The following is a 13,738-nucleotide window of genomic DNA, read 5'->3' as shown; positions in this document are numbered from 1 at the left end:
ATAGTCCAAAAAATTAATTCTGAAGAAACTGGAAAAATGAGTCAGGGGGGAAGAAAAAGTAAGACACTTGAAACTCAGAGCTACCTACAAAGCCTACAGAGTCTTGGTCTGAAAGCACACCCAATGACTAGACCCCTGGGAAGGATCTGCAAACACAGTCATGAGCCTAGGAGTTGCACACAGACATGAGAAAGGGCATTAGAAGGGGACAAGGAAAGAAGGGAGGTGCCACAGTAATGACCTTGTGGGACAAAGAGAAGATTGGGCCAAAACGGGTTTGGCTCAGTGGATATAGCGTCGGCCTGTAACTGAAAGATCCCAGGTTCGATTCCGGTCAAGGGCATGTATCTTAATTGTGGGCACATCCCCAGTGGGAGGGTGTGCAAGAGGCAGCTGATCGATGATTCTCTCTCATCAATGTTTCTAGCTCTATGTCTCGCTCTTCCTCTCTGTAAAAAAATCAATAAAATATATTGAGAGAGAGAGAGAGAAAGAGAGAGAGAGAGGAGATTGGCAGGTGAGCAAGCCAATCAGAGGCATTGAAAGTGAGAAAAGAAAGTCCAGAAGCCTATGCTCAGATTCTAAAGGAAATGGGAAAAACAGAAACTAGAGAGAAAGTGGTCAGAAATACAGATGGAAAGAAGGAAAATTAGATGAGCCACTTCAAAAGGCCGAGACAGCTATGACATGTTTTCCCTCTACTGCCTTTATTGTGTGAGACGTGTGTCTGAAGGGAGGGGTGCCCTTCTTGAGCTGGCTGTGGTTAATCACGTGGAGAGCAGCAGTTCTCAAGGGTGCTGAGTGGGGACAAATGAGGCAGTAAAAATGACAGGCCCCCGGGGCGCTCAGGGAATTAGTTGGTGTTCTGTGGGATCGCTTTCAGGGATGCACTGAGGAGGCCGCTCTCTGGGGAGGAAGACAGACTCTTGAAATACATGGTAACTGCATTTGGAAAGACAGAAGCAGCAGCTTTGGAGCTGCTGTCTGGTCCCTAAGTCCTGCACCAGAGAAGGGCCATGTGATTCAAGGGAGAATATAGGCTCTCCTGTTTCTTGACATTTGGTGATCTGGAAAAAGCCTTTCATTAGAAATCAAATCATCGCACCCAGTTTATGACCCTCTGCAAATTTCCTGGAAGGGAAGGCGGGGAATATTCATCGTGCTAAATAGTATTACTCAGCAATCTTATATTATCTCATTTAGTCCTTTAGCAACCCTGTGGAGTAGGTACTAATACCTGCTTATGGATAGACTGTTTGCAAAAATAGCTACAATGATACTCCAGCCTTGGGTACTTCCTTCCTACACTAACTCTGAGCTTGGCTTTGTGATTTGCTTTGGCCAATAAGTCAACAGCAAATGTGACACCTGCAGAGATTGAAAATTACTTGCTCATTGGAATCTGTTCTTACTGTGCTTGGAACCATTGTGCCACCAAACAAGCCCCCACCCCCATCCCCAGCTGGCCTGCTGGGCAAAGAAAGATACTTGTCAAATTATCACCAAAGCACCAGGTGATAGGGAGTCGTATCAACCACCAGGCCTGTGAGTGTGGCCATTCTATACCATGCGGCCAAGTCACCCAGAAGACCACAGACACATGGGCCCAGCAAAGTTCAGCCAAGCTGGCCCTGACAAAATAACAGCCCAGCCAAACCTACAGAGTCTTTTTGAGAAATAATAAATATCTTTAAGTTGATACATTTTTTGAGTGGTTTGATTACACAGCAAAGTTAACAGGTGAATGAGGAGAATGAGGCTCAGAGAAATGACTTGGAGAATTTTACCATATTATGCCTCTTTCTTAGACCTCAAGTTCCTCAACTCTCAAATGAGGGCAGTGCCCTGACCAGTTTGGCTCAGTGGATAGAGTGTTGGCCTGGGGACTGTAGGGTCCCAGGTTTGATTCCAGCCAAGGGTATGTACCTCAGTTGTGGGTTAGATCCCCAGTGTAGTTCGTGTAGGAGGCAGCTGATTGATTTTTTTCTCTCATCAGTGTCTCAACTATCCCTTTCCCTCCCTCTCCATAAAATCAATCTATACTAATAAAAGGATAATATGTAAATTGGTCACAATGCCCTCTCAGTAACAACAGAACAGCAGGCTGCATGAGGCGACAAGGCTGGTGGGGGGGGGGGGCAGTAAGGGGTGACCAGGTCAGCAGAGGGGAGGCAGTGATGAGCAACCAGGCTGGCAGGGGGCAGTTGGAAGCGACCAGGCTGGCATGGGGGGATAGTTGGGGGTGACCAAGATGGCAGGGAGGCAGTGAGGGGTGACCAGTCTGGAAGAGGGGGGCAGTGAGGGGCAACCAAGCCAGGGAGGGCAGTTAGGGGCAATCAGACTGGCAGGCAGAGGCGGTTAAGGTTGATCAGACAGGCATGTGAGCAATTAGGAGCTAGTGGTCCTGGATTGTGAGAGTGATGTCTATCTGTCAGTTTCAGCTCAATCCTAGGCAATCAGACATCCCATAGGCTATCTCTGTGATGTATAGAATCCCTTTCCAACTCAAATGCTCACATTAAACCAAGGATACAAAACAGCTTGCCTACCATCTGTCTTCTCCATCTTAGGAAATGCTGACCGTCAGTCTCTTAGGCACTCTTCATTCGATGAGTCTGTCAAATGTGTTGGACAGTTCTAAAAGAAAGATAGAAAAGTGGGGATTCTTGTTAGAGTTAAAGTAAGTATGGAGGGAATACAGCACCAAAGAAAGTAACGACCATCCTTGCCTTTGTCCTGGAGGTGCCATGAGCTCATAGCCCTCCAAGGATGCCTGGATGCACCCTAGATTCCAATCCTGGGAATGTTAGCAATGGCTGACACCAAAGGAAGCATTTGGCCCAACCTACTCACTTGGCAGATGAGGAAACTGAGACTCGGAAGTTAATTGCTTGGTGCAAGGCCTCTCGGCGGTGTGTTAGTGAAGGAGCTGGGACCTGACCCAGGGCTTCGATAACCAGCACGTTGTTCTTTGCACAAAGCTGAAATCTATTCACCCCACCCCACCCCCATCATGGTAAAATCATTATAATCTATTTAATGAAAAAGCTGGAATCAGAGTACCTGCTAACGACCTATGGCATCCCAATCAGATTCAAGACAAAGATGAGATCATTGTAGGTGCTGAGTAGGAGCTGATACTTAGAGGTGATTTCCAACCATGGTCCGAACAAGGGGAAGTGCTGTCTGGGTGGCCAGAAACCATCAGTCACGATTCAAGCAACAGACTGTCCTGACTCTGAATTAGGGCACCTTGAGGTTTGATCATAAATTTCCCCCAAAGTTTTAATCCATTCCCCAGACTCTTTCTTCAAATGGTAAACAACCTGCCTTGGGTCGCTATTATAATAAATCACCCAGAAAATTGTTTTCTGTGTGTGATTGTAACTCCACACACATCCTAATAATGAATTATCTGTGGCACATCAGCAGTGGAAACTGGGTTGTTTTAGGAATTTTAATGTGCTCTACAATGCACTCAGACCAGAAAAGTGTCCCAGGGATGAGGGAAGGACTGAGGAAAACGGGGAGTGAGAGAAGGAGGAGGATGGCCTCCAGCAACCCAGGATGGAAAAAGGGGGGACAAACAAGTAAACTGGAGAAGACGGCTGGGAATTATCAGGTCTGCCAAATAAGAGGAAGTTTGAAGTTTGCCTAACAGAAAGTTTCGTGCAGTTTCTTTCCCCCTTCCTTCCTTCCTTCCTTCCTTCCTTCCTTCCTTCCTTCCTTCCTTTTAATAGGTTTTTATTGATTCCAGAAAGAGGAAAGGAGAGGGAGAGAAATATAAAAACATCAATAATGAGTGAGAATCACCGATTGGCTGTCTCCTGCATGGCCCTTACTCGGGATCGAGCCTGCCAACCCAGTGTATGCCCTAACTGGTAATCGAACTATGACTTTCTGGATCATAGGTTGATGCTCAACCACTGAGCCATACTGGCTGGGCCATGCACCTTTTATGAGTACTGCTACTGCCTCTGAAGTCTGGCCCTGCTCCTGCCTTGGCTCCTCCCAAACATGACCCACACAGCTGCCAGAAGGGCCTTTCCCTGTGCAGGTGGAACAGAGCCCGGACGGTCAGGCAGGGTTTCTATAGGCAAACACACTCCTGGCAGAAGGATCACTGACGCTAAGCACCTCGCTTAGCTTTGAGGCAAAAAGTACTTAAGTTTGGGGGCAGCATAGAGCTGGAGTAGAGAAATTAGGGGAAAGGGGGTTCCAAATTGGGGTGAGGGAGGGTCACCCATGTTAGAAAGAAAAACTTCTGTAAAAGCCTAAGTGTTCATCGATAGATGAACGTATTAAAAAAATGTGAGATATATATATATATATATATATATATATATATATATATATATATATATATATATATATAATGGAATATTGTTCAGCCATAAACAAACAAAAAAAGAGAAAATCTTGACATTTGTGACAATATGGATGGACTTTGAGGGCATTATGCTAAATGAAGTAAATCCTGCAGAGGAAGACAAATATTGTATAATCTCATTTATATGTGGAATCTAAACAGCAAGACAAAATAGAGAAAAGATTGATGGTTGCCAGGAGGTAGGGGACAGATGAAATGGGTGAAGGGTCAAAATATACAAATTTCCGCCAAAACCGGTTTGGCTCAGTGGATAGAGCATCGGTCTGTGGACTGAAAGGTCCCAGGTTTGATTCTGGTCAAAGGCATGTACCTTGGTTGCAGGCACATCCCCAGTAAGGGGTGTGCAAGAGGCAGCTGATGGATGATTCTCTCTCATTGATGTTTCTAACTTTCTGTCCCTCTTCCTCTCTGTAAGAAATCAATAAAATATATTTTAAAAATAAAAAAATAAAAATAAAAAGATGGCTTTGTATTTATATATATATACACACAAATTTCCTGTTGTAAGATATCTAAGTCCTAGGCATGTAATGTACAGCATGGTGACCATCTATATATATAAAAGGCTAAGTGACCTACTGTCCATCCATTCAACTGACTGGCCGGCTGGTACATATGACATGCCCTGGCAATTCTATATAATAAAAGGCTAATATGCAAATTGTCCCCTTGACTGGGAGTTCGATCAGGAGTTGGACCAGGGGTCGGGGATGGCTGGCCAACCACCCAAGGTCCCTCCCCCTGGCTGGCCCCACCCCAGATCGCCCAATCGAGGCAGGCCAGTCAGATTCCACCGTGCATGAATTCGTGCACCAGGTCTTTAGTTTAAAAATAAACGTTGACTTTCTCATGCATGATACATATAAAGCTCTTATTGGTGCCAACTGCATTGCATATGTTTTGATCTGTCATTGTCGATTGTGAATTTGGTTGACACTTCTATTATAGAGAAAGGGCTAATAGTGATATTAAAATATTTCTTCTAATTACTTTCCTTTCAATGTGCACGAATACATGCACTGGCCACTAGTAGTTAATAATATTGTACTGTGTATTTGAACATTGCTAAGTCAGTAGATCTTAAAGTTCTCATCATGAGGGGGAAAAATTGTAACTATGGTGGTGATGGATATTAACTAAATATGTTGAGGTAATGATTTTGCAATGTATACATGTATCAAATAGTTATGTTTTATGTTATACATCTAAAACCAGTACAATTCATTCTATGTCATTGTAGAACGCATTGTACTGGTTTTCAAAAATAAATATAATTTTCTCAATTTAAAAAATAAATATAATTTTTAAATAAATAAAAGAAAGAGAAGGTTCCCAGGCAGAAGACACGACTACCAATCTCAATGCTGCATGTCCACAGTCTGCAGCCAGTGGTGGAGCCTCCCAGAGGCTCGGCAGCTTCCAGGTGAAGCCTGGGGAAGAAAAGGGGGAGGACACAAACCCTAAGCTTGGCCCCTCATCCTGTTTCTCTATCATCGCGGCTTCTCCTCTCCCTTTTGCTCCCCTCTTCCTCCCACCCCATAACATTACTGAGCAATAGGGAGAACCTGGAGCCCTTGGCATAAATAATCTCATGCAATCTGTTCCCTAACCCCGAGAGAATTACTATTGTCCCCATTTTTCAGATAGGGAAACTGAGGCTAAGAGTTTACAGGTCTGTCCAAAATAACATAACAACCAAATACTGGAGCAGAATTCATCCTCAAGTCTAACTGACTCCAAGCCTGTGCTGGGAGCAGGAGTGATTTGCAAACATTTGTCCATCCCTATAAGCCAGCCTGGTGCTGTGACTGGTTCCTAGCTCTCTGTGTAAGGGGAAATGTTCCTGACCCCCATGCTTCTCTTCTCCCACGGGTGTACATGAAACACCTTCTGGGCACAGAGAAGTAACTGCTCTCTCAGGAGGCCACCTGGCCAGCGGTGTGACCTGCTTCTCCAAGGCTGTGCACCAAGCAGCAATGCTCCACCTGAGCGAGAGGGGGCCGCCTGAGTGCAGATGGACCTGTGGCTGCACAAACTTACTATCACCTCTGGAGTTCAAGTACACTCCCTGCCTTTGGCTACAGTTGGGTTCAGCCCTTCATGTATCAGATCAAAGGTTTCAAATGATTATGCAGCACACATTAGATCAAGTTTCACTAAAACTCTCTCTCTCTCTCTCTCTCTCACACACACACACACACAACTGTAATATTGGAGGCCTCTAATAGTTCTCTTAGACTTTAATTTTAGTAAAATTAATCATTCCAAGGCTACAGAAATTAAATGGAGCTGACATCCAACTCTCTGAAGCAGAGGGCTCAGCAAGCTTCACTCAAAAGGGCTCTAACACGGGAAGAAAAGAGGGGATTGTCATGCCCACATCATGCCACTTCCAGCCCTGCCCACCTCAGGCTTCTCCACTCTGGTCCATACTCCTTGTGGTGGACAGCTTGGCATTTAGCTAAGGGGAGTTTCTTTGAATGAAAGTGGGGTGTTTGATGTGGTTATGTGAGTGCAATTGAGAAATAATTGCCCCATCAACCCATCCGGCTTTGTTTGCGTTACAACAGAATATGAAAATAGCTTTGTTGGACTGAATTCTTCTTTGAAATGAAATTTTGCAACCTTCCTAAACATTTAAAAATTTGACCTCAAGCAATTTATTCCTGTTTCTATTAAGTTGTATCCCCAGTGTTCAGAACCTTGTAATACCTGATGTTGTTATGCAACTTTGCATTTGCTTATGGGCCTATCCCAAGATCAAGGATGCCAATTAGGCCCCAACCTCTCTCATTAGCTCAGTGTTCTAAATGTTTTGAGTACACACAGCTTTATCTCTCTCTAGCTCTTCTCCCCTACTAATCCGTAAGCCGGCGGAAGGTCAGAATTCCTGCAGGACTCCTTTCTGTACCCCCTCCCCATGCCATCCCAACTCCTGTGTCCTCACAGGTGGCAGTTCAGGGTAACATCCCCAAGTTACAAGTGAGGAAACAAAGGCACAGAGAAGCTATGTGGCCCATGCAAAGTTACCCAGTTAATGTGGGGCAGGGGAGTTTGTGTGACTCCCTCACTTCACATGGCCCCCCAAAGCCAGCTGGCAGTGAAGAGGTGGGGACTGAGGCTGCCCATTCAAAAGCCACCAAAGGCAGTCAGTGGCAGACGGCCCAAGGTGTCATCACCAGGCCATGTTAGAAACAGCTCCAGCTGGGTGCCTGCCGGGGAGCAGGGATTGTCCGGGTCGGCCCCACTCCTGCAATATGGACTGACTCTCTCTCTCTCTCCATGTATTTCTTTTATGATGCCATTTCAATGTCATTTCTAATTTCAAACCCAAATTCAAAGGAGCCTTCCTTCACGTCTCCGAAATTGAAACCTAGTTCTGAGCTCTTGTTCCCTTCAAGCCTCTCTTCGTTCTGCAATAATAAAAATGCTGTATTTCATCCCAGAACAGGCTGCATGCCAAAATAAACAGCACCTTGGATTTCCTTGAAAAGAAACCTTGGCTCAAAGCACAGCCTTGCTGCCCCGAGAATTCTTGGAGAAGTCAACCTGACAAAGTCAAATATTTAGCAAGGTAGCGCTCCAAGCAGAGACCCCACCGAGCGAGACCCCGCCGATCCCCGCACACAGGATCACTCGCAAAGACAAAGCGCTCTTTCCAAAAGAGAAGAGAAGGTTCCTCCCAGACCTCGCACCGGTCCTGCCAAAAGGAGGAGCGCTTCTTGTTTCCCCACTCCCCCGGCCAGGCCACCAGGGGTAAACGTCCTTTGTGCTAAGCAGCAGGAGGCATCTGACCACAGGGCGAGAGGGCTGCAGCCCAGACAGCCCAGTGAGCTCCTGGAAGATTCCGCCAGCTGAGTTCTCCAGCCGGCTCACTTCCTACCGCCCCAGGAAACAAAGGCAACTCGTGCTCACCGAGTGACACACTAACATAATCTCATTAACTCCCTGCCCGCAGTTTTCGGCCAGCGTCTGTCACTCTTGCCTGCATTGCAGCAGCGGAATCTGGAGCTTCGTGGAGAAGAGAAAACTGCCGCCCTAGCCGGTTTGGCTCAGTGGATAGAGCGTCAGCCTGCGGACTGAAGGGTCCCGAGTTCGATTCCGGCCAGGGCACATGCCCGGGTTTGGGTACGATCCCCAGTGGGGGGCGTGCAGGAGGCAACCGATCAATGATTCTCATCATTGATGTTTTTGTCTCTCTATCCCTCTCTCCCTCCTCTCTGAAATCAATAAATGAGAGAGAGAGAGAGAGAGAGAGAGAGAGAGAGAGAGAGAGAGAGAGAAGAACTGTCACCAGCAAAGCAGTGGCCACATTACCTCCCCTGGCATCCCCTCCCCCCACCCTATCCTTTCTCTTCCCCCCTCCCCCCACCCCCTCTCACCCTCCTGCCACAGCCCGGAGCAGGAGGAATGGGCTGCGGACCTGGCCGATGGCTGGGAGTTGAGCACAGTGGCATTGGCTGCCCAGTTTTTGCAGGGTTTTTGGTCAGGTGATCTGCGACCTTGCTCGAAATGCAAATCCCGACTTCCTCCCCACTGCCAGGAAGAGAGAGGGGAGCGGGGTCAGGAAGGCATTCCAGGCTCCAGGAGCTGAGCCCTGGGTCTGGCCGAAAGCGGGGCAACGCGCAGATCCTCCCCTTGGAAAGTTAGTTCCCAGGCTGCTGCCACTTGGGGGACGCATGTAAAGACACCGACACCGCGCACACCTACCTCTTCCCCGACCCCCAGAGCTAGGCGCCGGCCTGGGAGGGCGGTGATCGTGAAGGATGCTTCCCTCCTCCCGCCCGGTCGCTGGGGTGGCTCATTAGCAAAATTGCTTCCTTAAGAGTGGAAGCCCTCCTCCCTGCATCGCCTTCTTCCCGTCCTGCCCGATAAACTTCTTCTCCCACCGGCCTCCCGGGGTCCCATTCCCAACACCCAGACCGCTCGCTGCCCTGTAAGTCCGTGGGGCAGCGCGGGGGACAGAAACAATGACCTGTGAGCTCCCCGGGCAGCTCCGGCTTCGGCTGCCTGAGCGCTGAGACGCACCCAATTCTGGAAGGAAAAAAAAAAAAAAAAAAAGCAAGGAAGTACCTACTGTAAGGTTCCAGCTCCACGCACGGATTCCAAGTGCAGAGCGCCCCGGGGACCTCAGGGCGGCGGGCGCAGGAGCGGGAGGAGGCGGCCGCGAAGGAGGGAGGCGCGGAGAGTCTCGCCAGCCGCTGCCGCCGCCGCCGCCGCCGCCGCCGCCGCCGCCGCCGCCGCAGCCGGGAGCAGAGGCGGGCGGGGAGCACCGCGCAGAGGCGCAGTTTCTCCAAACCCAGCACCACCTCTGGCCCTGAAGGATTTGCAGGGGGTTGGGGCAGGCCAAAGGGGGCCAGGAGACAGTCTGGGCAGGCTCAGGAGTAGAGAGACCTTGTCCCCTTGACCTTCTGGGGCTGCAGCCAAAGGAGGCTGTCCCAGGAAATAAAGCCCGGTGAGCAAGACATGTCGAAGCAGCTCTGACCTTCACAGACACCGCCTGTCGAGATGTGCTTTCAAAGGCCGGGGCAGATTCCTGTCTCACCCACGCTGAACCTGATGCCGGGGGCTGCGTGCCACCCTGACATGCTGCCTGCACGCAGCCCGGGAAAGCTGGGAAGCACTTTACATCCTGGGTCCCATGTATCCTCACACCCGGGCAAGGCAGCCCGGAGGGGCGAGCACCCCACTGGACAGGGAGTCTCAGTAACTTCCCTGACAGAATCTGGATGAAAAAGAAGGAGTGCCTGAGGTAGGACTCTGTGTGGTTCCCACTACTCTGGATCACACTGCTCGTTTTCCTTGAAAGATTCTAGCGCATCTCACTCAAGAGAGCTTGAGAGACTTACCGAAGGGCACGGGGATGTGATGGACAAGGTTGTGGAACACCAACATCCCGTTTTCTCAAATGCTAAACATATTTTTTTCTGTTAACTGAGTACATGGACCAAACCATCAGGATTTTTAAAAAAATCATAAATATACCTTATGAAAAAAATATATACTGAAAGAGCAAAGCCTCTCTGATAGATTGCAGATTGTCAGTGATAACCCCACCAAACTGGCCGGAGAACGCCTCTGACATTCTGCCAGGAAGCCAGTGAAAAACAACTCTTCATTTTATCAGCCCCTGTGACTTTGCAGCCACTCATGCCCCCCCCTCCGGTGTGCTACGTGACGGGAGATAAGCGCTCTCTTTTCCTCTCCCAGAATAAATTCTTCTTCATCCAAGACAAACAGGTGAGAGGCTTACTCCCAAGCGGGCACAAGGGCCAGTTCCCACCTGCTCTCCAAGCTCTGCTCAGCATCTCCTCGCCGTGCAGGGGCCACCGCCCGCTTCACCTGCTCCTGTCTGCCCCCCTCCCCTCTGCAGCAGGAATCACCCTCACTGCTGCCTCTGTGTCTCTCCCTGACACGTGTCAGACTAGATGCTCCACAAAGTATATGAAACTGAACTAATCCACAAAACCGATGTCTCTAAACACAAGTGGCCCTGAGTACCACCGAGCACCTCTGCTTTTCCACCAGGCTTCAGGCCTCTCATCAGATTAAAGAAGGTAGTAGAATGAGCGAAGGAAATACCAGCCCCTCAACTGTGACCCTGATCAGCTTGGCTCAGATGGTAGGACAGAAGACTAATAGGAAAACACACACACACACACACACACACACACACACACACACACACACCAATGTCCCCAGACCTCTTTCTGGAGACAAGTTAACACTTTTAGTTCTGCGGGTCTCACAGAGATGCTGAGACAGACAGACACTGTGCTGGCCGCCCACGTCTCAAAGAGGAGAAGAGACTCTCCTGCCTTCTTAACTTGTCCGGTCAAGCAAGGAGGTGACCAGAACAGGGAATGTTATCCTCCGTTTTCCAGATGAGGAAACAAAGCTTGCTTCCTAGGTTACAAAGCTAAAAAACGGCAAAGCCTCAACTCAAACCCAGATTTTCTGTCTCTCAAAGAATACCCTTTCCTCTAAGCCAGATGGCCTGAACTGGGATGCAGGTGAATGCAGGTGACACACAAATACCAGGACGTAAGCTTCAATGCTGGTGTTGTCCAAGCAAAAGTCATCTCACATGGAGAGACGTGTGTGTGTGTGTGTGTGTGTGTGTGTGTGTATAATTGATTTCAGAGAAGAAGGGAGAGGGAGAGAGAGACAGAAACTTCAATGATGAGACTCATCGATCAGCTGTATCCTACCCAACCTCCCACCCCAAGCCCCATCCTCACCTGTACCCACCCCACACTGGAGATCGAGTCGGCAACCTGGACATGTGCCCTGACTGGTAATCGAACCGTGACCTTCTGGTTCATAGGTTGATGCTCAACCACTGAGCCATACCCGGCCAGGCTGGAGAGGCAGTCTTTATCGGAAACCCCAACAAATTTCTCTAAGAGAGTCTGTGCTTCTTTGGGGGAATCCCCGCCATGGCCTCTGGCCTTTGCCATGTCTGGGATACCACCATGTATAACCCCACCCCTCTGCCTCTCTCAGACATATGTATGACTTAAGATGAGCAGCCAACTTTATATTACCACCAAACCACCCAGAGAATCCCTGGACCAAACACATGTATCCACAAGAACTTTTCTGGCAGGGATTCTTTGCCTGAGGGGAGGTTTGATTCCGTCTGCAATTTAAAAACCTCCAACGTCTGCCCCAGCATGGGGAAAAGGTGGACTGTCCAAGTCTCCAAGTCAGGGGAGATGGACGCTAGGCAAGAGGGGAAAGGAGATGGAACTATCTTAAGAATGTGCCCTCAATCTAAGCAGTCCTCGGGGCCTTTGCCCTTTGCTGGGGAACAGCTATTTGTGGTCTCTGTGTTATGTGTTCCTTAGGAGGAACACCTTTGTTAGGTGCAGGTGCTGCTGAAATAGTGTCTCGGAGAGCCCAGTTACCTCCACGGCCATTCGGGCAGAACGCAACTTGAACTGATGAAAAAAGAAATCAGGCCTGTGGGACCTGTGGGTGTAGCAGTCCAGGGAGGAGCATCAGCCATTCTAAAGACTGACCCTTTAAAGCAGATGAACCCAAAACCGGTTTGGCTCAGTGGATAGAGCATCGGCCTGCGGACTGAAAGGTTCCAGGTTAGATTCCGGTCAAGGGCATGTACATTGGTTGAGGGCGCATCCCCAGTGGGGGCTGTGCAGGAGGCAGCTGGTCTCTGTTTCTCTCTCATCGATGTTTCTGGCTCTCTATCTCTCTCCCTTCCTCTCTGTAAAAAATCAATAAAATATATTTTAAAAAAAAAATAAAGCAGATGAAGATTTCTCAGGGAGGAAGCAGATTGCCAGCGATAACCCAGAAGGCTGCACTCATCCCGGGAAAAATGCTCCTTGGACAAAAATAAAGGCTTCAGTATCACAGGGAAAGAGACCTTCACTCTTCGTCCCTCCCTTCACTTAGAGCTTCCAGGGGCTCTTAGTCCGTGACTCAAACTCACTAAAATCAAGAGGCCAACAGACAAATGAGGAAGGGGTGTGAGCAGGCATTCAAAAAAAGAAGAAATGCCAATGGTCAATATCTGAAAAGTGTTTAACCCCATGAATTAATAATCCAGGATACCACATAAATATCTAAATGTCCTGTTCTTTATTTACCCTACACAGGGCCAGGCACTCTAGGTTTGTTCCAAACACCATCCAATTGAATTCCCACAATAATCCTATGAAACAGTTTTGTTATTTTAATTATCCAAGGACAGAGCTGAAGCGTGAGCAGTTACCCAGGTACTGAGACCATCGGAGCTAAGATTCGAATTCAGTGAATGTGCTAAGAGCAGCACCATGGTACAATACAGACTCTCTTACAAGTTAAAGCAAATTTTTAAAATTATTATTAAAGAAAGATCTTCAGCCCTAGATGGTTTGGCTCAGTGCATAGAGCATAGGCCTGTGGACAAAAGTCCCGGGTTTGATTCTGGTTAACAGCATTTATCCTGGTTGCAGGCTTCTCCCCAGCCAAGGCCCTGGCCAGGGGCTGGTGCAGGAAGCAAACAATCACCGTGTTTCTCTCACATCGATGTTTCTCTCTATCTTTCCCGTTCTCTTCCACTCTCCCTAAAGTCAATGGAAAAATATCCTTGGGCAAGAATTAATAAAACAAAACAAAAAGTAAGGAAGATCTTCAATGTTGATAAAGAGCGTGGTGAGAACAGGACATACCCTTCACAGAAGTGAGAGCTGCATAGCAGGTTTCCTTGGTCTAAAACAAATCATTGTTATGACTGATATAGTCTTACAGAATAAAAAATAAATTTTCGGGGGGGGGTGTGAGAAATCACTATAATCCAACTACCTTGATGCTAGTTTCATGTCTACTATTTTGCATATTTTA

The 13,738-nt window shown here is 48.2% G+C and overlaps 1 protein-coding gene across 2 annotated transcripts in view; it reads right to left on the bottom strand.

Moving 5' to 3' along the window:
* KANK4 (KN motif and ankyrin repeat domains 4) overlaps positions 1-13,738 on the bottom strand; it is a 71,553-nt gene that overhangs the window by 26,341 nt on the left and 31,474 nt on the right. Inside the window, exons 1-2 of one of the 2 annotated variants that reach the window (XM_036446344.2) lie at positions 9,468-9,773; positions 2,550-2,637 (exon numbers count right to left, since the gene is read on the bottom strand). In XM_036446344.2, coding sequence (XP_036302237.1) covers positions 2,550-2,565 — 16 coding nt within the window. In that variant the 5' untranslated portion in view covers positions 2,566-2,637; positions 9,468-9,773. Of the gene's footprint in view, positions 1-2,549; positions 2,638-9,467; positions 9,774-13,738 lie in introns of those variants that run through there. The other variant, XM_036446343.2, reaches the window with a different exon arrangement.

The sequence above is a fragment of the Pipistrellus kuhlii genome, unplaced genomic scaffold (genome assembly GCF_014108245.1).
Source record: "Pipistrellus kuhlii isolate mPipKuh1 unplaced genomic scaffold, mPipKuh1.p scaffold_m20_p_2, whole genome shotgun sequence".
Taxonomy (NCBI): Eukaryota; Metazoa; Chordata; class Mammalia; order Chiroptera; family Vespertilionidae; genus Pipistrellus; species Pipistrellus kuhlii.
The sequence above is the reverse complement of the archived record's forward strand: the minus strand, read 5'-3'. Positions and strand labels throughout refer to the sequence as shown.